Raw genomic sequence first — 22,301 nt, forward strand, 5'->3', positions numbered from 1 at the left:
GTGTTGCATTGGCGCACACATGACTCCAAATCTGAGTCGATGCTGGGCCACCACACATAGGGCCCAAGTTTCGGCCTCAGTTGCTCCTGATTTTTTGGAGCAACTGGTGTAGAACGGAGTATCTCAGAAATTCAAATTCTCGGCATTTAGTTTGCTCCAGTTCTAGTCAGTTAGAACAGTTTCACTTTGGAACAGAATTTTTTTTTCAAAAGGGGGCGTTTCGGCAGTGAAAACTTACTCCAAACTAACTTAGAATGGAATAAGTGAAGATTTTTGTACGCTCGAAAAAACCTTGTCTACACTTTAGAAAATCAGGCGTAGGTTACAAATCAGGCGTAGGGAATGGCGGGGGGTGTTTAAAGGGAAGTTTACAAACATTAAACACTTCAGTTTTACAAATAAAGAGCCATCATCAATAATCAATGATAAAACCATCAATAAATCAACCAATAAATCAATCAAAAAAAATTAATCAGAAATAATTTTTTTAAAAATCAATAAAACATTTTCTACTTACCGACTGCAGCTCTGGGAGCCCTCCAACAGCGTGCTGGGATCCACCCCCCCCCAGTGTGTCTCTGTCAGTGTCTCTATCTCTCTGTCTGTCTGTCTGTCTGTCTGTGTGTGTCTCTCATACTCTGTCTGTCAGTGTCTGTGTTTCTGACAGCGAGGAGGGGGGTAGAGGGAGAGAGAGGGGGGGAGGAAGGGAGGCAGAGGGGGAGGGATGGGAGAGAGAGGGGGGGAGGAGAAGGGGAAGGGGGGAGAAGGGGAAGGGGGGAGAAGGGGGAAGGGGGGAGAAGGGGAAGGGGGGGAGAAGGGGAAGGGGGAAGGGGGAAGGGGGGGGAGAAGGGGAAGGGGGGGAGGAGTAGGAGGGGAAGGGGGGGAGAAGGGGAAGGGGGAAGGGGGGGAGAAGGGGAAGGGGGAAGGGGGGAGGAGTAGAAGGGGAAGGGGGGGAGGAGGAGAAGTTGGGGGGGGGTGGTGAAGGAGAAGGGGGGAAGGAGGCTGAACGGGCCGGGCCCAAGACTTCGGGCAGGGCAAGTCCCCAGCACCAGATTTACAGGTAGATGGCATTGGGTCGGGTCGGGAGCACGGGTCGGGTTGGGTCCGGGGGGGGGGGGTCGGGAGCACGGGTCAGGTCGGGGGGGGGGGGGAGGAGGGAGGTCGGGTTGGTTTGGGTGGGGGGGGGGGGGGGGGTGCGGTCGGGAGCATGGGTCGGGTCCGGGAGGGTGGGGGGAGGGAGGTCGGTTCGGATCGGGAGGGGGGGGGAGGAAGGGAGGGAGGTCAGGTCGGGTGGGGGGAGCGCAGGTCCGGTCCAGTCCGGGGGCAGGGGGGGGGGGAGCGGGGGTCGGGTCTGGGGGCAGGGGGGAAAAGCGGGAGTCGAGTCGGGTCAGGAGGAAGCAGAAGCAGGAGCTGGGCGTGGGAGGCAGCCTTATTCACGCAGCCCCAGTGAGGCCATTCGGCCAGGGCTAGGGGCTGCGTGCTTCTGGCCCCGCCCACACAGTTTGGGGCGCCTGGAGCTACTGCACAAGCGCGCCCACTGTAGTGCGCATGTGCAGAGGTCCCGGCACTGTTTTCAGCGCAGGGACCTAGCTCCGCTCCCTACAGCTCGTGCTGTGCCACGCCCGACTCAAGAGGACCAGCAGGGAGCCGGAGAATCTGTAAGTTTTTTTTAGGCGCACTTTGTGGCGCGAAAAAGGCGCAGCCCGAAACTTGGGCCCAAAGGAACTGGCTATAGCTTTCATCATTACTATGCCTGGGTGGGTACTATGTAGGTCGCATATGAACATTTCCCTGCTTTTCTTCGGCAAAACCACGCGATTAAACCACAAAAGACAGTCCGTCTGTATGGACATTTCGTCTTTGCGCCGCTGGAATGGCTTGGTCTCTTCATGCATCTCCGCTGGGACGCTGGACCAGCTCCCATGACACAGTTTTTTTACAAGGGACAGTAAAGGATACTGGCTGGTCCAGGTCCTGATCTGGCAAGCCGTAACGGGTGTCTTTTCATTTTCAAATGCATCCATCACCAAGAGCAAGTCTGCAGGCTGTGCCATTTCCACCCCAGGCAATGGTAGCTGACTGAGAGCATCAGCGTAGTTCTCTGTGCTTGGTCTGTGGCAAATTACATAGTTATATGCAGACAGTGTGAGGGCCCATCTTTGGATGCGAGCAGAGGCATTGGTATTAATACCGTTGCTCCCTGAGAATAGCGATATGAGTGGCTTATGGTCAGTTTCTAACTCGAACGTAAACCCAAACAGATACTGCTGCATTTTTTCATCCCGTGAACGCATGCCAGAGCTTCTTTTTCAATCATGCTGTTCGGCCTTGGACAAACTCCTGGTCGCATACACGACCGGTTGCAATGTTCCCAATTCATTTGCTTGTTGTAACACACACCCGACCCCGTCTGAAGACGCATCGCAAGCTAGCACTAAACATTTACAAGGATTATACAGAACAAGCAGTTTGTTGGAAATAACAGATTTCTGGCTTTCTCAAAAGCAGTCTCTTGTGATTTCCCCCATACCTAGTCATCTCCCTTGCGTAGCAACACGTGTAGAGGTTCTAGCAAGGTGCTTAACCCGGGTAGGAAATTACCAAAATAATTGAGGAGTCCCAGGAACGACCGCAGCTCCATCACGTTCTGTGGTCTCGGCGCGTTCTTGATGGCCTCCGTCTTGGCGTCGGTGGGTCTGATGCCGTCTGCCGCAATTCTTCTCCGTAAGAGCTCGACCTCTGGCACTAGGAAAACACATTGAGCGTTTCAACCTGAGCCCATGCGATCTAGCCGACTTAGAACCTCTTCCAGGTTCTTCAAGTGTTTGATGGTGCCCCGACCTGTGATCAATATGTCGTCCTGGAAAACCACGGAGCCCGGAAACGATTTTAGCAGGCTCTCCATGTTCCTTTGAAAAATAGCCGCGGCCGATCGAATCCCAAACGGGCATCTATTGTAGATGAACAGACCTTTGTGTGTGTTGATGCAGGTGAGGTCTTTTGAAGATTCCTCTAGCTCCTGCGTCATGTAGGCTGATTTCAGGTCCAACTTGGTGAACATCTTTTCTCCTGCCAGAGTCGCAAATAGGTTGTCTGCCTCAGGTAGCGGGTACTGGTCCTGCAGCGAAAAACAGTTAATCGTTACTTTATCGTCCCCGCAAATTCTAACCGTGCCATTGCCCTTGAAGACCGGAACAGTCGGACTGGCCCACTCGTTGAACTCACCGGAGCGATGATGCCCTCTCTTTGCAGCCTGTCCAGCTCGATCTCCACTTTCTCTCGCATCATATATGGCACCGCCCGTGCCTTGTGCTGGATGGGTCGTGTACTGGGTACCAAGTGGATCTGCATCTTCGCCCCCGGAAACTTCCGATGCCTGGCTCAAACAACGACGGAAGCTTGCTCAGAACCTGGGCACATGAGGTATCATCGACAGATGAAAGCGCTCGGATGTCGTCCCAGGTCCAGCGGATTTTTCCTAGCCAGCTTCTGCCGAACCGTGTGGGGCCATCTCCTGGTACAATCCATAGTGGTAGTTCGTGCACTGCTCCATCATAGGAGACTTTTACTGCTGTGCTGCCAATTACAGGGATCAGTTCTTTAGTGTAAGTTCTCAGCTTGGTATGAATAGGGCTCAGCTTGGGCCTGTGTGCCTTGTTGCACCACAGCCTGTCAAAGGCCTTTTTGCTCACGATAGACTGACTCGCACCCATGTCCAGTTCCATGGATACTGGAATTCCATTCAGTTCGACTTTTAATATGATCGGTGGACATTTTGTGGTGAAGGTGTGTACCCGTACACTTCTGCCTCCTCGGTTTGAGTCTGTAGTTCAGTTTGATCCTCCATGGATCGATCTTCCTCTGCAACAGGGTTTGCAGCTCGTCTGCATATTCACTGGAGGTGTCCCATTGTTCCACAGCCTTTGCACGCATAGTGTTTGAAGCGGCATTGATGGGCTCGATGATCACCTCCGCAGTGCCAACAACGTGTCAATTGCCTCACGTTAACGCTTGATGGCAGACTCTGCGTCATCTGAGGTCATGCAGCTACAGGCGTATACGTTCTGCCATATGCATTCCTGTCTGAAAACAACATTACTTTGTGTACAGTACTTGCCAAAACATCTTTATGCTGCGAAATTAGTTTGGTGTTATCACTGTTGGACATAAATGCCTGGGCTATCATTATGGCTTTGCTCAGACTCTGTGTTTCAACTGTCAATAGTTTGCGAAGGATAACCTCATGGCCAATGCCAAGCACAAAAAAGTCTCTTAGCCTTTGCTCCAGGAATCCATCGAATTCGCAATGTCCTGCAAGGCGCCTTAGTTTGGCGATGTAGCTCGCCACTTCCTGGCCTTCAGACCATTGACATGTGTAAAATCGATACCTTGCCATCAGAACGCTCTCCTTCGGATTTAGATGCTCCCAGACCAGCATACACAGTTCCCCATATGATTTGGCTGTTGGTTTCACCGGAACCAGAAGGTTCTAGATGAGGCCTTAAGTTGTTGCCCCGCAGACGGTGGGGAGGATCGCAGCGTTTGCACTCCCTTCCAGCTCGTTGGCCACGAAGTATTGGTCGAGTCACTCCACGGAGGCCTCCCAATCGTTCCCTTCTAAGAATTTCTCCAGGATACCAATAGTTCTCTGAATTTTCGCGTGGTGGTTCGTTATCTTGTCGCCAGTTGTTATGTCTCAAATAAAGTAATGTAACTGAGTACTGTAGATGTGAGTAAGTGTGACCTTAGTTTCTTTATTCTAACTCCAGAGTGTTGGTACAGCATGGGAGGCCTGCTCCCAAGGGATGCTGGGATCCCTTAGGACTCCAACAGATACGCCCGCTGGTGGCGGTAGGATACTGGTTACATCGGGTTGCATACATAACACCTGGCTATGGCCTCCTGCTGCCAAATTCCCGCTCATGCTCGCCCATCAGCTAGGGTGTGATTCTGGCCAGGTGTCGGGCAGGACTCCAGGAACTTTTATTTAAATGAGGCTCTGCCGTTAAGATCAGCAGGGTCTCCACATCCCTGGACTCTCTCACGCATTGCCCACTTTGGGATTCTCTCATGCATTGCCCACTTTGGGATTCTCTGACGCACTGCCCACTTTGGGATTCTCTGACGCACTGCCCACTTTGGGATTCTCTCATGCATTGCCCACTTTGGGATTCTCTGACGCATTGCCCACTTTGGGATTCTCTGGCGCATTGCCCACTTTGGGACACTCGCGCACCATTTCCACCCCTCTCCACTTTAAAATCGGATCCAGTGTGCACGTGAAAGCAACTATTGGGCCAGGCAGCATCTGTGGAGAGAAAAACAGTTAACATTTCAGGTCCATGACCTTTGGTCAGAACTGGTGAAAATTGAAAATCGACCTGAAACATTATCTCCCTTTCTCTCTCCGCAGATGCTGCCTGACCCGCTGAGTATTTCTAGCATTTTCTGTTTTTATTTCAGATTTCCAGCATTCGCAGTATTTTGCTCCTGTAGCCACTAATGAGTGTTGGCAGATGCCTTGGAGCAAGTAGTCTGTGGGATTGGTAAATGACTGAAGGGTGAGAGAAGGGGCATGGAATTAGAGGACACTTATACACTAAGCATTGGGCAATGGAATAGTTGGCTATGTGTTTCCATATTCATTATATTCAACTGTTGAAACTTGTTTGGAATTTTTTAGTCTTGACTCTGGGCCCAGGAGACAGGCTGTTCACAGTATAACGGGCTCAATTTTCCCTAAAGCCGTTTATTTGCGTATTTGAAGAGTTACGGCCATTTTTTTTGGATCCAACTACGCCAAAAAAAATCATCCAACTTTCCCTGTTTGAATTGTTGATTTTGGCGCCGCCTAGCCTGTCCTGTCCTTTAGCTTTGGGGGTGGAGCCTAAGATCTGTGTCAAAAAGATTGGGTTGCCAGGGTAACGAGGGACACACTGCGGGCTGAGGCTGGAAAGTGAAACATACAACACATTCTGGCCAGCACCTGCACCTTGCACATTGCAGCAACTTACCAGCATGAAATTATTAAAGTGTTCATGCCAAAATCTATCCCCCCCTCCACCCACCACCCCCCCCTGGTGCCTGGTGCCACTGCTAGCCCTGGCCGAAAGGCCTTCTCCCTCCCGATGCCTCTAAATGAAGGCTTAGTAAGGTTTTATATAGACTCATCTTTAGCTTTTGTTTATAATCCTATCAACCTGAGTTGCTGCGTGTATCGTTCTGTGAACCTGTCCCTCTGCTGTTTCACAGCACTGAGCTACTTCCATTCAAACTATAATTAATGTTGCTATTTTTACCAAAATACACTTTCTGAGATTGAATTCCATCTCCCACTTTTTAGCCCATTCTCCCATCTTATCAATATCCCTTTGCAGTTTCCTTTGGTCTTCTAAAGAATTAACTCTCCCTCTGTTTTTGTATCATCTGCAAATCTTTACACCACTGCTTCTGTACACGGTGACTTCAAAGTTGAATTAAACTCAAAGGGTTTGAGTGCCTGATATATATATAAATTGTCAGAGACCCAAGAATGAATTACAGGCTGGAATCTAAATTAATGGGTTTGGATGTTTCATATATAGAACAATGGATAACCAGGAGCGAGTTTACAGGGTTAGATTCCAATCAAGTGTTTTCAATTATTTGTACATAGAATAACAGATACCTGAGAGTGAGTTATAGACTGAAATGTAATCAAATGGTTCAGATGGTTTATTCATAAAATAATAGACACCTGGGAATGTGTTACAGGCTGGAATCAAATCTAGGGATTCAGATGGTTCACATATAAAGTAACAGGTGCCCAGGATTGAGTTACAGGCTGTAATCTAACCAAGGCGTTCAGATAGTTTATATTTGGAATAACGGATACTATTTGGGTGGTTACCGCTGCTAGCCCTGGCCGAAAGGCCTCCCTCCTTCCAGTGCCAGTTGCCGCTGCTAGCCCTGGCCGAAAGGCCTCCCTCCCCGTCTCCCCTCACCCCCCCTCCCCCCTCTGCTGTCCGGGCCATGGAACTGCATCTGCTGCGCTGATTCTCAACCTGTCAATTTTGTTAACGGAGAAGAAACATAGAAATTTACAGCGCAGAAGGAGGCCATTTCGGCCCATCGTGTCCGCACCGGCTGACAAAGAGCCGCATGGCCCTCGGTCATCAGCCCTGAAGGTTACATATAAACCCATGAACAATGAACAATGGCGGAAAGGCAAAGAGCACCCAGCCCAACCAGTCCGCCCCACACCATTGCACCGAAACATTCTACACTCCACCCTAAGCGGAGCCATGTGATCTCCTGGGAGAGGCAAAAACCAGATTAAAAACCCAGGCCAATTTGGGGGGAAAAATCTGGTAAAATTCCACTCCAACCCATCTAGGCGATCGAAACTAGTCCAGATCATCACCCTGGCCATATTCGATTCCCTGCAGTAATTACCATTGTATCTGCGCCAGCCAACAAGAGGTTATCCAGTCTAATCCCACTTACCAGCTCTAGGTCCGTAATCCTGCAGGTTACGGCACTTTAATTGCCCATCCAACCATCTTTTAAATGGGGTGAGGTTTTCTGCATCCACCACTCTTCCAGGCAGTGAGTTCCAGACCCCCACAACCCTCTGCGTAAAGAAGCCCCCCCTCAAATCCCCTCTAAACCTTCCATCAACCACCTTAAAATTATGCCCTGTCGTAATAGACCCCTCCACCAATGGAAATAGGGCCTTGCTGCCCACTATATCCAGGCCCTTCAATATTTTGTACACCTCAATGAGGTCTCCTATCAACCTCCTCTGTTCCAATGAGAACAAACCCAGCCTATTCAATCTGCCCTCATAACTAAGATTCTCCATTTCAGGCAGCATCCTAGTAAATCTCTGCACCCTCTCTAGTGCAATCACGTCCTTCCTATAATACGGTGATCAGAACTGCACACAGTACTCCACCAGAGTATTATACAATTTAAGCATAACCTCCCTGCTCTTATATTCTATGCCTCGGCCAATAAAGGCAAGCATTCCATATGCCTTCTTAACCACCTTATCCACCTGGTCTGCTACTTTCAGGGATCTGTGGACAAGCACTCCAAGGTCCCTTTGTTCATCTACACTATTAAGTGGCCTATCGCTTAATGTGTATACCCTTTCCTTATTAGCCCTCCCAAAGTGCATTACCTCACACTTCTCTGAATTAAATGCCATTTGCCACTGCTCTGCCCACCTGACCATTAGATTGATATCCTCCTGCAGCCCATGACTTTCCTCTTCATTATCAACCACACAGCCAATTTTAGTGTTGTCTGCAAACTTCTTAATCATACTCCCTATATTCAAATCTAAATCGTTGATATATACCACAAACAGTAAGGGACCCAGTACTGAGCCCTGCGAAACCCCAAGGGAATCATGCTTCGCGTCACAAAAACATCCATCAACCATTATCCTTTGCTTCCTACCTCTAAGCCAATTCTGGATCCAATTCGCCATTTTGCCCTGGATCCCATGGGCTTTAACCTTCATGACCAGTCTACCATGTGGGACCTTATCAAAAGCTTTGCTAAAGTCCATATATACTACATCGTACGCACTACCCTCATCGACCCTCTTGGTTACCTCCTCAAAAAATTCAATCAGGTTAGTCAAACACGATCTTCCCTTAACAAATCCGTGCTGACTGTCCCTAATTAATCCTTGCCTTTCCAAATGTAGATTTATCCTGTCTTTCAGGATTTTTTCCAATAATTTCCCCACCACTGAGGTTAGGCTGACAGACCTGTAATTACTCAGCCTATCCCTTTCTCCCTTCTTAAACTAGGGTACCACATTAGCAGTCTTCCAATCCTCCAGCACCATGCCCAAATCCAAAGATGGTTGGAAAATGATGGTCAAGGCCTCTGCTATTTACTCTTTTTCTTCACTCAACAGCCTGGAATACATTTCATCAGGGCCTGGGAACTTATCTACTTTCAAAGCTGCTAAACCCCTTAATACTTCCTCTCTCACTATGTTTATTTTATCTAGAATATCACACTCCTCCTCGATAGCAGTATCTGCATTGTCCCGAAGGTTTTTTCAGAGTGGTCACATACACTGTCCTAAGAAAAACTGGAGCTTGCCAAACTTGCTTAAATGGGCAGAATTGGCGCGGGTGGCAGGTTACGCCCCCAATGAGGTAAAAAAATTGTAGCCTAAAAAGTAAATTACGCTAGCGCGGAAACTTGGAGATTTGAATTTACTCCAAAAAAAAACGGTGCACACCAAAAGAACTGGGCAAAATTGAGCCAAAAAAAAGTAATTCCCAATTTGGGGAACCCATCACAGCCAAAGAATTCCTGAATAATTGACTTTTGAAGGCACTAATCTTTGAGCTCTTGAACTGACGGACAAAGAATGCTAATTCTACCTCCTTTTTTTTGTGCTGACAGTTATCTGACAAGTATGGATTTCCAGCAGAAAAGATCATAAAGATTTACAAGAAAAGTAAAAAAGGGTAAGGAACAGCAGGGCTCCTAAATCCAAACTGGTAGCTAGTAAAATGGAGGAGTCTTGTGTGTCTGTGATGATGAAAGCAAGAATTTAAACTAGCAGCAGATATTCTCTTACCATTTTGCTGTTCCAGAATAAGTTACAGGTTTGAGGAACTACCATTTTTCAACTTTTCAACGGAAGATTTCCTGTGCGCTTTCTGTAATAAAATCTGAGCACTCAGAGATAACAGTCACACATCTTCCCCAGCACAAAAAGTCCACTCCAATAAAATGGGATTATGTATTCTGAATCAGCCTTCAATGGGCCTACATATCACAAATCACAATACAAAAGATTGTTCTTTTAATTGTCATCACAATGTATTTTTCAATTGGATATGGCGTTCCTAGGAACATCACATCAGTTTTAGGAATTGCCACCGAGGTTTTTTTCATGTCAATGTACTGTTTGTGTCCTGATGGAAGTGCTCTGATACACTGAACTGGCTCCGCATGTTTACTGCGCCCAAAGTTCATCTGATGTTTATTTGATCTGACTATTCTGAATTACCCGGGAATACTTCTTGTGTCTTTTAAATTTACAAAATAAATTTTGTACAGCTGTTTCAAGAGCTGGTTATTATACAGAGCACTGTAAATAACACAACTAGATAGTATTCTTCCAAGAAATACTTCTGTCCAGTGCACAGAATGAGTGTTGGCGGAGTTGGTATTTAAAAAGAAAATATATTAACCTTTTTCTTTTGTTGAACTAGAATTTTGGTAAACATGGATGACAACATCATTGAACACTACTCCAATGAGGACACTTTCATTCTCAACATTGAAAACCTATCCGAGAGCTTTAAAATCACGCTGACTGAAATTTAACAGGGGCTTGCAGTCACTTCCAACAAAACCTCCTTCTCTGAGAGATGGATCACAATTTGACAATCTCGCAAACCTGACTGCTAGTTACCGGTTAAATGACTGATGAAAAGGAGATTGCTCCTGTCAAGTAGACAATCTTTGTACATACTTCAGAAATCAATGAAGCTGAACTGGCGTTACTTTTTACCTTTTACTTCATAACATACTGACTACGACAGTGCTAAATTATTGTCCCACAGACTTCAGAATGAGCAAGATGGCGGTGTTACTTGGAGGACAATATTTTAGCTCTTAGTCAGATAATTGGTATAGATGTCCGATACAGCTCTTCCTGGTGGTATCCTCTTTTTTTCCCCCTGTGCTGAATGCAGTCAGTTTTGTGTTTCAATCGTCCGTTCCAAGCACATACCAGTTTTTCCACGCTAGATGCATCCAGCAATACCTCAGAAGTCAAGATTGTGAAATGAAAAAGTAAAGGTCACTCCAATTGTTTCTTCAATCGGAAGGCAGTAAGACTTGTTTCATCCCTTTTTAAGGTAATTGTGAGAGCTTGTACATCATGTGATTGCATGTTAGTCAAATGCATTTGTGCGATAAGGTTGATATATACCTTACACTCCAGCAGGCTGTACAGAGCCATCTGTGCGTCTGCCTTGGTTCTCTATGTAGCACTGAGGACCAGTAACATCGTCTTTAGTAGAATTTGACACTAACTGAAATAGAGAATAGCATATATAATTGTAAAAAATGTCTATAATGTGCAATATTAAATTTTACATAAGGCATGTTTACTGCCATTATGCTTTCTTTGGGTTGAGGGTTTTCATTGTAGTTGCGTATTTTTTATTTTTTAATATAAAACCTGTTTCCTTCTTGTCTATATATTAAGTTTGAAAGGCATCATGAGATTTTACAAAATGACTGTATAAACTGCTATCCAGGGTATTTAAAGGATTTGGGAAACTTGAACGTTTTTACAAATTGAGAAAAACTGTATACAAGGTAATATTTTTGGAAATGGGAGTCGGGATCTTTTCAGACTTTAAAAAGACAGTTGTATTTTATTTTTTGTACAATTTTTTTAAAGAGCCAAATAAACTTCAGAATGTACATGGAATTCCGTTATACTTTTTTACAAAGTGGAGAGGGCATCGTAGCTAATCCTGTCTTCCCTTGACATACACTCATGCAGTCAGGATCAGGAAAAAAAAAAAGACTTGCATTTATATAGCGCCTTTCACGACCACTGGACCTTTCAAAGCGCTTTACAGCCAACCAAGTACTTTTGGAGTGTAGTCACTGTTGTAATGTGGGAAACGCGGCAGCCAATTTGCGCACAGCAAGCTCCCATAAACAGCAATGTGATAATGACCAGATAATCTGTTTTTTGTTATGCGCAAATTGGCTGCAGTTTTCAGCCCTTACAGCTTAACTGACTTCTGTATAAAAAAAAAAATTTACATCAAGAAGATTTGTTTTTAGTCATTCATGAGATGTGGGCATCTCTGGCAAGGCCAGCATTTATTGCCCATCCCTAATCGCCCTTGAGAAAGTGGTGGTGAACCACCTTCTTGAACTGCTGCAGCCCGTGTGGTGAAGGTACTCTTATAGTGCTGTTAGAGAAGGAGTTCCAGAATTTTGACCCAGCGACTATGAAGGAACAGTAATATACTTCCAAGTTAGGATGGTGTGTGACTTGGAGGGGAACGTGAAGGTGGGTGGTGTTCCCATGCGGTTGCTGCCCTTGTCCTTCTAGGTGGTAGAGGTTTGGGAGGTGCAGCCGAAGAAGCCTTGGTGAGTTGCTGCAGTGCATCTTGTGGATGGTACACACTGCAGCCACGGTGCACTGGTGGGGGAGGGAGTGAATGTTGAAGGTGGTGGATGGGGTGCCAATCAAGTGAGCTGCTTTGTCCTGGATGGTGTTGAGCTTCTTGAGTGTTGGAGCTGCACTCATTCAGGCAAGTGGAGAGTATTCTATCACATTCCTGACTTATGCCTTGTAGATGGTGGAAAGGCTTTTGGGGGGGGTCTGAAGGTGAGACACTCGCCGCAGAATACCCAGCCTCTGACCTGCTCTTGTTGCCACAGTATTTATGTGGCTGGTCCAGTTAAGTCTGTTCAATGGTGAGCCCCAGGATGTAGATGGTGGAGGATTTGGTGCTGGTAATGCCATTGAATGTCAAGACTCTCGCTTGTTGGAGATAGTCATTGCCTGGCACTTATGTGGTGTGAATATTACTTGCCACTTATCAGCCCAAGCCTGAATGTCGTCCAGGTCTTGCTGCTTGCGGGCATGGACTGTTCCATTATCTGAAGAATTGCGAATGTCACTGAACACTGTGCAATCATCAACAAACATCCCCACTTCTAACCTTATGATGGAGGGAAGGTCATTGATGAAGCAGCTGAAGATAGTTGGATCTAGGACACTGCCCTGAAGAACTCCTGCAGCGATGTCCTGGGGCTGTGATAATTGACCTCCAACCACCACAACCATCTTCCTTTGTGCTAGGTTTGACTCCAGCCAATAAAGAGTTTTTCTCCTGATTCCCATTGACTTCAGTTTTACTAGGACTCCTTGATGCCACGCTCGGTCAAATGCTGCCTTGGCGTCAAGGGCAGTCACTCTCACCTCACCTCACCTCTGGAATTCAGCTCTTTTGTCCATGTTTGGACCAAGGCTGTAATGAGGTCTGGAGCCAAATGGTCCTGACAGAACCCAAACTGGTGAGCAAGTTATTGGTGAGTGCCGCTTGATAGCTCTATTGACGACACCTTCCATCCTTTGCTGATGATTGAGAGTAGGCTGATGGGATGGTAATTGACTGGATTGGATTTGTCCTGCTTTTTGTGGACAGGACATACCTATCGGAGAGATGCCAGTGTTATAGCTATACTGGAACAGCTTAGCTAGAGGCATGGCTAGTTTTGGAGCACAAATCTTCAGCACGACAACCGGAATGTTGTCAGGGCCCATAGCCTTTGCTGAATCCAGTACACTCAGACGTTTCTTGATATCACGTGGAGTGAATCGAATTGGCTGAAGACTGGCTTCTGTGATGGTGCGGACCTCGGGAGGAGGCCGATATGGATCATCCACTCGACACTTCTGGCTAAAGATGGTTACAAACATCTTGTCTTTTGCACTCACTCAGAATTCCCAAATGAGAGTCTTCAGCTCTTCAAGCTGAATTCCCTTCCGCACCTAAAAAAAAAATGGGAAAAGTGCTGCAGCACTATGACAAATAGCTCAGCAAATCAGGGAAAAGGGGCGCCCAGGGTCTCGCACGCAGCACTCCAGCTTTGTGCAAGGGGTCAACATTGCGAGAGATCCTCTACCCACAGGGGCCAGGAGGCCCTTCAGAACGAACGATGTGGGACCACATCACCGAGGCCGTCACTGCCGGCAGTATCGCCCCACCCCCCCATGACCTGGCTACAGTGCCCAAGGAAGCGTCATGACCTCAGACCAGTGGTCAAGGTCAGTGAATGCATGTTCAAAAACTGTCTCCTCCCAACAGCATTACTATCCTCACACACTGCTCAATGCACAACTCCCCCCGCATCCCCCAATCACTCCTACCAACAATCTGTACCAATCACGCGACCCATCACCCATTCCCAGCTTCACCTCACCCCCTTGGAGGAGACAGTTCTGGCCATTCTTGGCTGGGGCATGGCTGAGCCCTTGGTCAGTGGCGGGGCTGAAGGGTTACAAGATGCTGGTATTCTCAAACGGAGAGTGAAGAAGAAGAAACTCGATTTCACACTTCCAGCCCACAGCTCCTCAAGGTCGACAGCAAGGTAATTTGCAGTGTCCCCCACAAAGTCAGCAGCCACCAGCCATGCTGCAGCTACTGGGGTAGCACTGCATGACAGGAATGCATAAGGGTGATGAGTTGATTTCTTGGATGTCATAGTGGATGGATTGATGTATAAAATTGGATTGAAAAGTTTGCTTTGTGATGGCTTTTATTTCAATATCATGGCCAAGGAGATGCTGTGATGGTCAGTAACAGGGAAGGTAAAGCGTGGGACAAATGGGGAATTGGGATTGTGGTCACTGGATATCCTGGACAGAAAGAGGTTGCATCCTTCCTTCTGCTTCTTCCCTCTGCGAGCAGATGCTGTAAATCTCAACTAAATCCATAAATTCTGGAAATACTCCACAGGTCAGACTGCATTTTGACCTGAGACGTGAACTCTGTTTCTCTCACCATGGATGCTGCCTAACCTTTGGATATTAAGGGAATCAAGGGAGATGGGGATAGTGCAGGAAAACAGGAAAGTCGAGTAGGGATTGAACATCAGCCATGATCTTATTGAATGTTAGAGCAGACTCGAGGGGCTGAATGTTCTACTCCTCCTATTTCTTACGTTCTTATGACCTGTTGAGTATTTCCAGCATTTTCTATCTTCTCACAGACCTTCCTTTACCATCCGAGGTCTTGCAAGCACTCCTTGCACACTTAAAAAAAACTTTTAACATGTATTGCATCATACCACTACTTCAATTAAAAAAAAATTAAAAATCCAGTACAAAAGCTCAAATACAAATTTACCTGAAAGTTGTATGTGGGTCCCTTTAAGAAGTGCTGACAGCTGGGTTTTCATGGTGAGTTTAGGATCCAACGCTGAACTCAGCGCTAAGGTTAAAGTTTGCTGAGGTGACATTAAGTTGGCATTGGCATGAACTCTTAATTTACATTTCCAGAACCAACGGTGCTATCGGCAGCACTAAGACCCTCATCACATCAAAGTCAGTCCCTCGGAATCAAGGAAGACTTGCTTCCACTCTAAAAGTGAGTTCTCAGGTGGCTGTACAATCCAGTGTGGGAATTACAGTCTGCCACAGGTAGGGCAGACAGTGGTTGAAGGAACAGGTGTGTGGGGAGCCAGGTTTGCTGCACACTCCTTCCACTTGATTTCTACGTGCTCTCGGCGACAAGACTCAAGGTGCTCGGCGCTCTCCTGATGCTCTTCCTGCACTTTGGGTGGTCTTAGGCCAGGGATTCCCAGGTGCCAGTGGGGATGTTGCACTTTATCAAGGCGGCTTTGAGGGCGTCCTTGAAACATTTCCTCTGCCCACCTGGGGCTCGCCTGCCATGTAGGAGATCCGAGTAGAGCGCTTGCTGAGGGAGTCTCGTGTCGGGCATGTGGACGATGTGGCCCGCCCAATGGAGCTGATCGAGTGTGATCAGTGCTTCGATGCTGGGGATGTTGGCCTGATCGAGGACGATAACGTTGGTGCATCTGTCCTCCCAATGGATTTGCAGGATCTTGTGGAAGTAGCGCTGGTGATACTTCTCCAGTGCTTTGAGATTTCTGCTGCATATAGTTCATGTCTCTGAGCCATATAGGAGGGTGGGTATCGCTACTGCCCTGTAGACCATAAGGCACTCACCAAAATGGCGGCCGCCAAGTCACATGCCACAGAAGGCACTCGAGTGGTGGCCACCGTGTTTAGACCGGATCGTAGCGGTAAGTGGGGCAATTTCTAGGCCTATATGTGTTATTAAAAAGATGGCTTAGAATGGGTCCAATACTATAAGTTAATGTGAGGTGTTCAGTTAAATTATAAAGCACCTGTGCTCTGTTCTGGTTTTGATGTTTTATTGAGCCCCTTGATTAGGTCACTTCCCTGTTGTGTCTACTTTTCTCTAAGATAGTACAGACAGATCAGCACCATTTCCATGATATGGATCTCTGTCCCCAATCCCAACAAAAACATATTTTCAGCTACTAGACCCGCTGTATAAAAATCACGGTTTATGTATGAAAGATGCCTGTAAATCAATGTGCTCAAATGTTTCCCCTACAAGAGTGATATCTGCTACAATCTTTTATTAAAAATTATGCTCGGGATACGCATGAACATGTGAAAGCTTGGAGAGAAGATTGTGTTTTTTTGGGGAAGGTACCTTTGGACATTATGGAATGGCAAGTTAAAATGAAAACTTTGAGATAAGAGAGTAAGAAGTGAGAATGGGACTGGCGATGTAGGAACGTCAGTGATAGGGAGGTGGAGATTGTAAGTGGAACAATGGCCAGAGGAACGATCAAGAGGGAGTTAGCAGTCGACAAAAACTGAAGGAAGAATGTCGAAAAGAGCGGGTAGGTAAATAATGTAGCTTATTTAGCTGTAGTCTTCATTTTATTAATGGGGATGTGAAGCAATAGTTAGATTTTTTGAAAAAATTATATGTAGAAAAATATTCAACAATGCAGTTGATATTCAGTAGCAGATCCAAACGTGTTAAGAACATAAGAACATAAGAAATAGGAGCAGGAGTAGGCCATACGGCCCCTCGAGCCTGCTTCGCCATTTAATATGATCATGGCTGATACGACCAAGGACTCAGGTCCACTTTGCTGCCCACTCTCCATAACCCCTTATTCCCTTATCGTTTAAGAAACTGTCTATTTCTGTCTTAAATTTATTCAATGACCCAGCTTCCACACCTCTCTGAGGCAACGGATTCCACAGATTTACAACCATCTGAGAGAAGAAATTCCTCCTCATCTCAGTTTTAAATGGGCGGCTCCTTATTCTAAGATTATGCCCCTAGTTCCAGTCTCCCCCATCAGTGGAAACATCCTCTATGCATCCACCTTGTCAAGCCCCCTCATAATCTTATACGTTTCGATAAGATCACCTCTCATTCTTTTGAATTCCAATGAGTAGAGGCCCAACCTACTCAACCTTTCCTCATAAGTCAACCCCGTCATCTCCGGAATCAACCTAGTGAACCTTCTCTGAACTGCCTCCAAAGCAAGTATATCCTTTCGTAAATATGGAATCCAAAATTGCACGCAGTATTCCAGGTGTGGCCTCACCAATACCCTGTATAATTGTAGCAAGACTTCCCTGCTTTTATACTCCATCCTCTTTGCAATAAAGGCCAAGATTCCATTGGCCTTCCTGATCACTTGCTGTACCTGCATACTATCCTTTTGTGTTTCATGCACAAGTGCCCCCAGGTCCCGCTGTACTGCAGCACTTTGCAATCTTTCTCCATTTAAATAATAACTTGCTCTTTGATTTTTTTTCCTGCCAAAGTGCATGACCTCACACTTTCCAACATTTTACTCCATCTGCCAAATTTTTACCCACTCATTTAGCCTGTCTGTGTCCTTTTGCAGATTTTTTGTGTCCTCGCACATTGCTTTTCCTCCCATCTTTGTATCGTCAGCAAACTTGGCTGCTTTACACTAGATTAGATTGTAAATAGTTTGTGCCCAGCACTGATTCCTGCAGCACCCCACTAGTTACTGATTACCAACCCGAGAATGAAGCATTTATCCCGACTCTCTGTTTTCTGTTAGTTAGCCAATCCTCTATCCATGCTAATATATTACCCCCAACCCTGTGAACTTTTATCTTGTGCAGTAACCTTTTATGTGGCATCTTGTCAATCTTCTGGAAGTCCAAATACACTTCTGTTTTGCTCATTGTATAAATATCTCTTTCCAACTTAATGCCGAAGTATCCAAAATATCACTGCAATAGAACTTGGAATAGAAGACAAACCCATTCTGCTTCTATGGAAACCCAAATATTTGGGGGTCCGAAGGAAGAAAATTATTCTCCATCTTTTTACAAACTACTCTTTCTTCAGATCACTGTATCCTCCCAGCATAACTATCCATAATGCCATTGGTCTCTCTGAATAACTGCCTTTGTTACATGGGTTTCCCAGGTGAATGGCCATATTTCATATATTTGAATATTTTTCTGTCCATTCCTACTGATTTCCGTAAAGAATCTTTTCTCTGCTTCTATGTGTGTGTTATACCTGGGAATAGGCTTTGGCCTTTCCTTGTGCTTTTCGCCCCCCCCCCCACCTCCCCCCTCATTTCTACCGTGTGAGTCAGTCAGATTCCACTCTCCAATTTTCCTCCCGCCTCTCTCATGCTCTTTTGTCCTACGTTTCTGTACCATTCTTCCCCAGATTTGATAAATAAGCAATTTTCTGACTGACTACCTTATTTTTCTGTTAACATTACATACTTTAACTCTTTTGCACGCTACATCTTTAATATCCTTTCTTTTGAGTTAGACAGATTCATCCCAGAGTTATAAATCTCCACCCTTCTGTGCGTACTGTAGCATATATTTGCTCCTTTATCATTTCTTCACCTGAGTCCAGAAAATGTCTCGATAGTAATAATTATGAGGCAGACTTACCACCTTATGGTGAACAGACATGCAGTGTTGTCATCTCAAAGCAGCAAATTAAATTCATTGTTTCTGCTGTTGGAAAGGTTGTGACTTTGGCACCATTTTAGCTGACTTTGTGTCTCCTCATTGGTGTCACAGTATTTGCTAAAGGAACACTCATTAAGCACAATATTTTGTGTGGCTGAAGGGGATCATCTGTTGGAATTTACACATTCAACATGTTTATCATGCCCATATAGAAAGATTTATTAAAGGCAGCGCAGTTATGCAAAACACATTCATATATATTGTGATATATCCATTCCACGTTTTGAAATAGACATGGCCATTCCATTCACTGTACTACACTCCAGATTTTGAGAGTCACAGCAGCTCAATGAATTTCAGAGCAAGATGCAAGTTGAAAGCACATGGCCTGTGCAATGCATGTTATTCATGTGTTTTAAATATGTCTTTTATTCACCATAGATTGGGAAAAGAAACACACCAATGTTTTCTTGATTCTGGAATGAACCAAAAATCTGTCAAGATCTATTTTTTACTTTGGTGCAGAAATTAGGACTGTCTTTAGTGGGTTAACCCTGAATCTAAATGGAAGGCAGCACAACTAAAAGGTTATTAAGGGATGGGAAAGAGTAACATATGAAAGTATATATAAAATCAAACTGCTTGTAGAGCACATCCATCTCTTATGGATAGTTGTAAGGGCTTTCAGGTACAATGTGAGAGATGGGAAAATTCTGAGATAATTCTGCCATACAGTGGCAGGCTTGGACCTAATCACACACCTGAAAACATACTGGTAATTTGCTTACCCCCTATATAATGATATATGATCAATATGGATGGTTGTTTGTTAACAAAATAAGAGCAGATAAAAGTACAAGTCTAAAAAGGGAAGTCCATATTTATTTTGGCCTATTCTCAATGAACATATATATCAATGCCCTCCAAACCCTTTTTAATATTGCGATGTAATTATTTGTACTGCACTTTTTTTGAAAGACAGGCCCAAATCACCCCAATGGGGTCTAACCATTTAGAGCTTTATATAACTGCAACATAACTTCCTCCCCTATGTATTCCAGCCCCCTTTTGATAAAGGCCAACATTCCATTAGCCTTTCAAATTAGTTTTTGTACCTGTGCACTAACTTTGTGATTTCCGTACTTGGAATATCTAAATCTCTTTGCTCCTCCGCAGTTCTTAGCTTCTCACCATTAGAAAATACTCTGCTCTATGTTTCTTGGGTTCAAAGTGCATGACTTCACACTTTGCCACACTGAATTCCATCTGCTACAGTTTAGACCACATACCCCATCTCAGTGTCCCTTTGCAACTCTCTGCTCCCATCTACACTATTTACTGTGCCACCAAACTTGGTGTCGCAGCAAACTTGGATATATGGCTCACCATTCCTTCATCCAAGTCATTGATAAATACAGTGAAAAGCTGAGGCCCCAGTACAGATCCCTGAGGAGGGGGGGGGGGGGCACTAGTCACATCCTGCCAATTAGAGTACATACCCATTGTCCCTAATCTCTCTGCTATCTCCCAACCAATTCCGACCTATGTCAATAGGTTGTCTCCAATTCCATGTGCTTTCATTTTTGTTAACAGTCTCTTGTGTGGAACTTTATCGAATGCCTTCTGGACGTCCATATAAATAACATCCAAAAACACTCCCTTATCTACCATGTTAGTTACCACCTCAAATAATTCAGCTAGGTTTGTTAGATATAACACTTGTCCATTACACTCTCTGGTCCGTTCATACTTGTGCTCAGTCACTCTGCCCCTAACAGATTCTAGTAACTTGTAACTTCCCCACAACAGACGCTAGACTAATTTCCTGCTATATCTCTCCTACCTGCCTTAAATAATGGAGTGACATTAGCAATTTTCCAATCCAAGGGGACAAATTCTGACTCCAGAGACATTTGGAAGATCATGATTAAAGCATCTACAATTTCCGCACCAACCTCTTTTAATACCTTGGGGTGGAAACCAACGGGTCCTGGAGATTTTAGTTTCTCCATCACCATTTGTTTTACTTATACTGAGCCTAGTTAGTTCCTCACCTTGATTTATTACCTTTCTTTGCATCACTGGTACTTTCTCCTCCTCTACTGTGAAGACCGATACAAATTAAGTGTTTAGTAAGTCTGCCATTTCCTGTTTTTCAATTACAGTACCACCTGCGTCTATCTTTAGGGGGCCCACATTACTTTAGTCTCCCTCTTTTTCTGAATATACTTATAAAAACATTTAGTATTGTCCTAGATATCCCTCAAGTTTTTTCTCGTATTTTTACAGCTCTCACTACTTTATATCCCTTTGCTGCTCTCAGTGCGTGGGATAAATCTAAAATAAATCATATGCCATTCAATATCCAGTGAGGTGCTGGTTCCTCATTCCTCTGAGTGAATTATCGAGTCTGGTATGTTCCTGAGGCTTTGGGACCAGTTCTGGGGAAGGTAGGTGGGACCTGTACAAGCCAGACGGGTTGTACCTCAACAAGGTCAGGACCAATCTTCTCGCTGTGGGGGGGGCGGGGGAGGGGGGAGGGTTTAAACTAGATTGGTAGTTAATTCAGAGACTAGGGTCCTGAACTTAAGGAAAGGTAACTTCGATGGTATGAGACGTGAATTGCCTAGAATAGGCTGGCAAATGATACTTAAAGATCACATGGATGAACTTCAACAATTGTACATCCCTGTCTGGAGTAAAAATAAAACGGGGAAGGTGGCTCAACCGTGGCTAACAAGGGAAATTAAGGATAGTGTTGAATCCAAGGAAGAGGCATATAAATTTGCCAGAAAAAGCAGCAAACCTGAGGACTGGGAGAAATTTAGAAATCAGCAGAGGAGGACAAAGGGTTTAATTAGGAGGGAGAAAATAGAGTATGAGAGGAAGCTGGGAACATAAAAACTGACTGCAAAAGCTTCTATAGATATGTGAAGAGAATAAGATTAGTGAAAATAAACGTAGGTCCCTTGCAGTCAGAATCAGGTGAATTTATAATGGGGAACAAAGAAATGGCAGACCAATTGAACAAATTCTTTGGTTCTGTCTTCACGAAGGAAGACACAAATAACCTTCTGGAAATACTAGGGGATTGAGGGTCTAGCGAGAAGGAGAAACTGAAGCAAATCCTTATTAGTCAGGTAATTGTGTTAGGGAAATTGATGGGATTGAAGGCCAATAAATCCCTAGGGCCTGATAGGCTGCATCCCAGAGTACTTAAGGAAGTCGCCCTAGAAATAGTGGATGCATTGGTGATCATTTTCCAACAGCCTATCAACTCTGGATCAGTCCCTATGGACTGAAGGGTAGCTAATGTAACACCACTTTTTAAAAAAAGAGGGAGGGAGAAGATGGGGAATTATAGACCGGTTAGCCTGACATCAGTAGTGGGGAAAATGTTGGAAACAATTATTAAAGATGAAATAGCAGCGCATTTGGAAAGCAGTGACAGGATCGGTCCAAGTCAGCAGGGATTTATAAAAGGGACAAATGACTTGCTTGACAAATCTTCTAGAATTTTTTGAGGATGTAACTAGTAGAATGGACAAGGGAGAACCAGTAGATGTTGTGTATTTGAACTTTCAAAAGGCTTTTGACAAGGTCCCACACAAGAGATTGGTGTGCAAAATCAAAGCACATGGTACTGGGGTAACGTATTGACATGGATAGAGAACTGGTTGGCAGACAGGAAGCAGAGAGTCGGGATAAATGGGTCTTTTTCAGAATGGCAAGCAGTGACTAGTGG

The 22,301-nt window shown here is 45.2% G+C and overlaps 1 protein-coding gene across 1 annotated transcript in view; it reads left to right on the forward strand.

Annotated features, from left to right (window-relative positions):
- The window catches only part of LOC139250721 (grainyhead-like protein 2 homolog), a 185,034-nt gene extending 173,807 nt beyond the window's left edge, over positions 1–11,227 (forward strand). The window contains exons 15-16 of the mRNA XM_070873120.1: positions 9,415–9,479; positions 10,233–11,227. Of these exons, the coding sequence (XP_070729221.1) occupies positions 9,415–9,479; positions 10,233–10,347 (180 nt within the window). The 3' untranslated portion in view covers positions 10,348–11,227. The remainder of the gene's footprint in view (positions 1–9,414; positions 9,480–10,232) is intronic.
- Positions 11,228–22,301: the final 11,074 nt, after the last annotated feature.

This window comes from Pristiophorus japonicus, chromosome 1 (assembly GCF_044704955.1).
Source record: "Pristiophorus japonicus isolate sPriJap1 chromosome 1, sPriJap1.hap1, whole genome shotgun sequence".
NCBI classification, from domain to species: Eukaryota; Metazoa; Chordata; class Chondrichthyes; family Pristiophoridae; genus Pristiophorus; species Pristiophorus japonicus.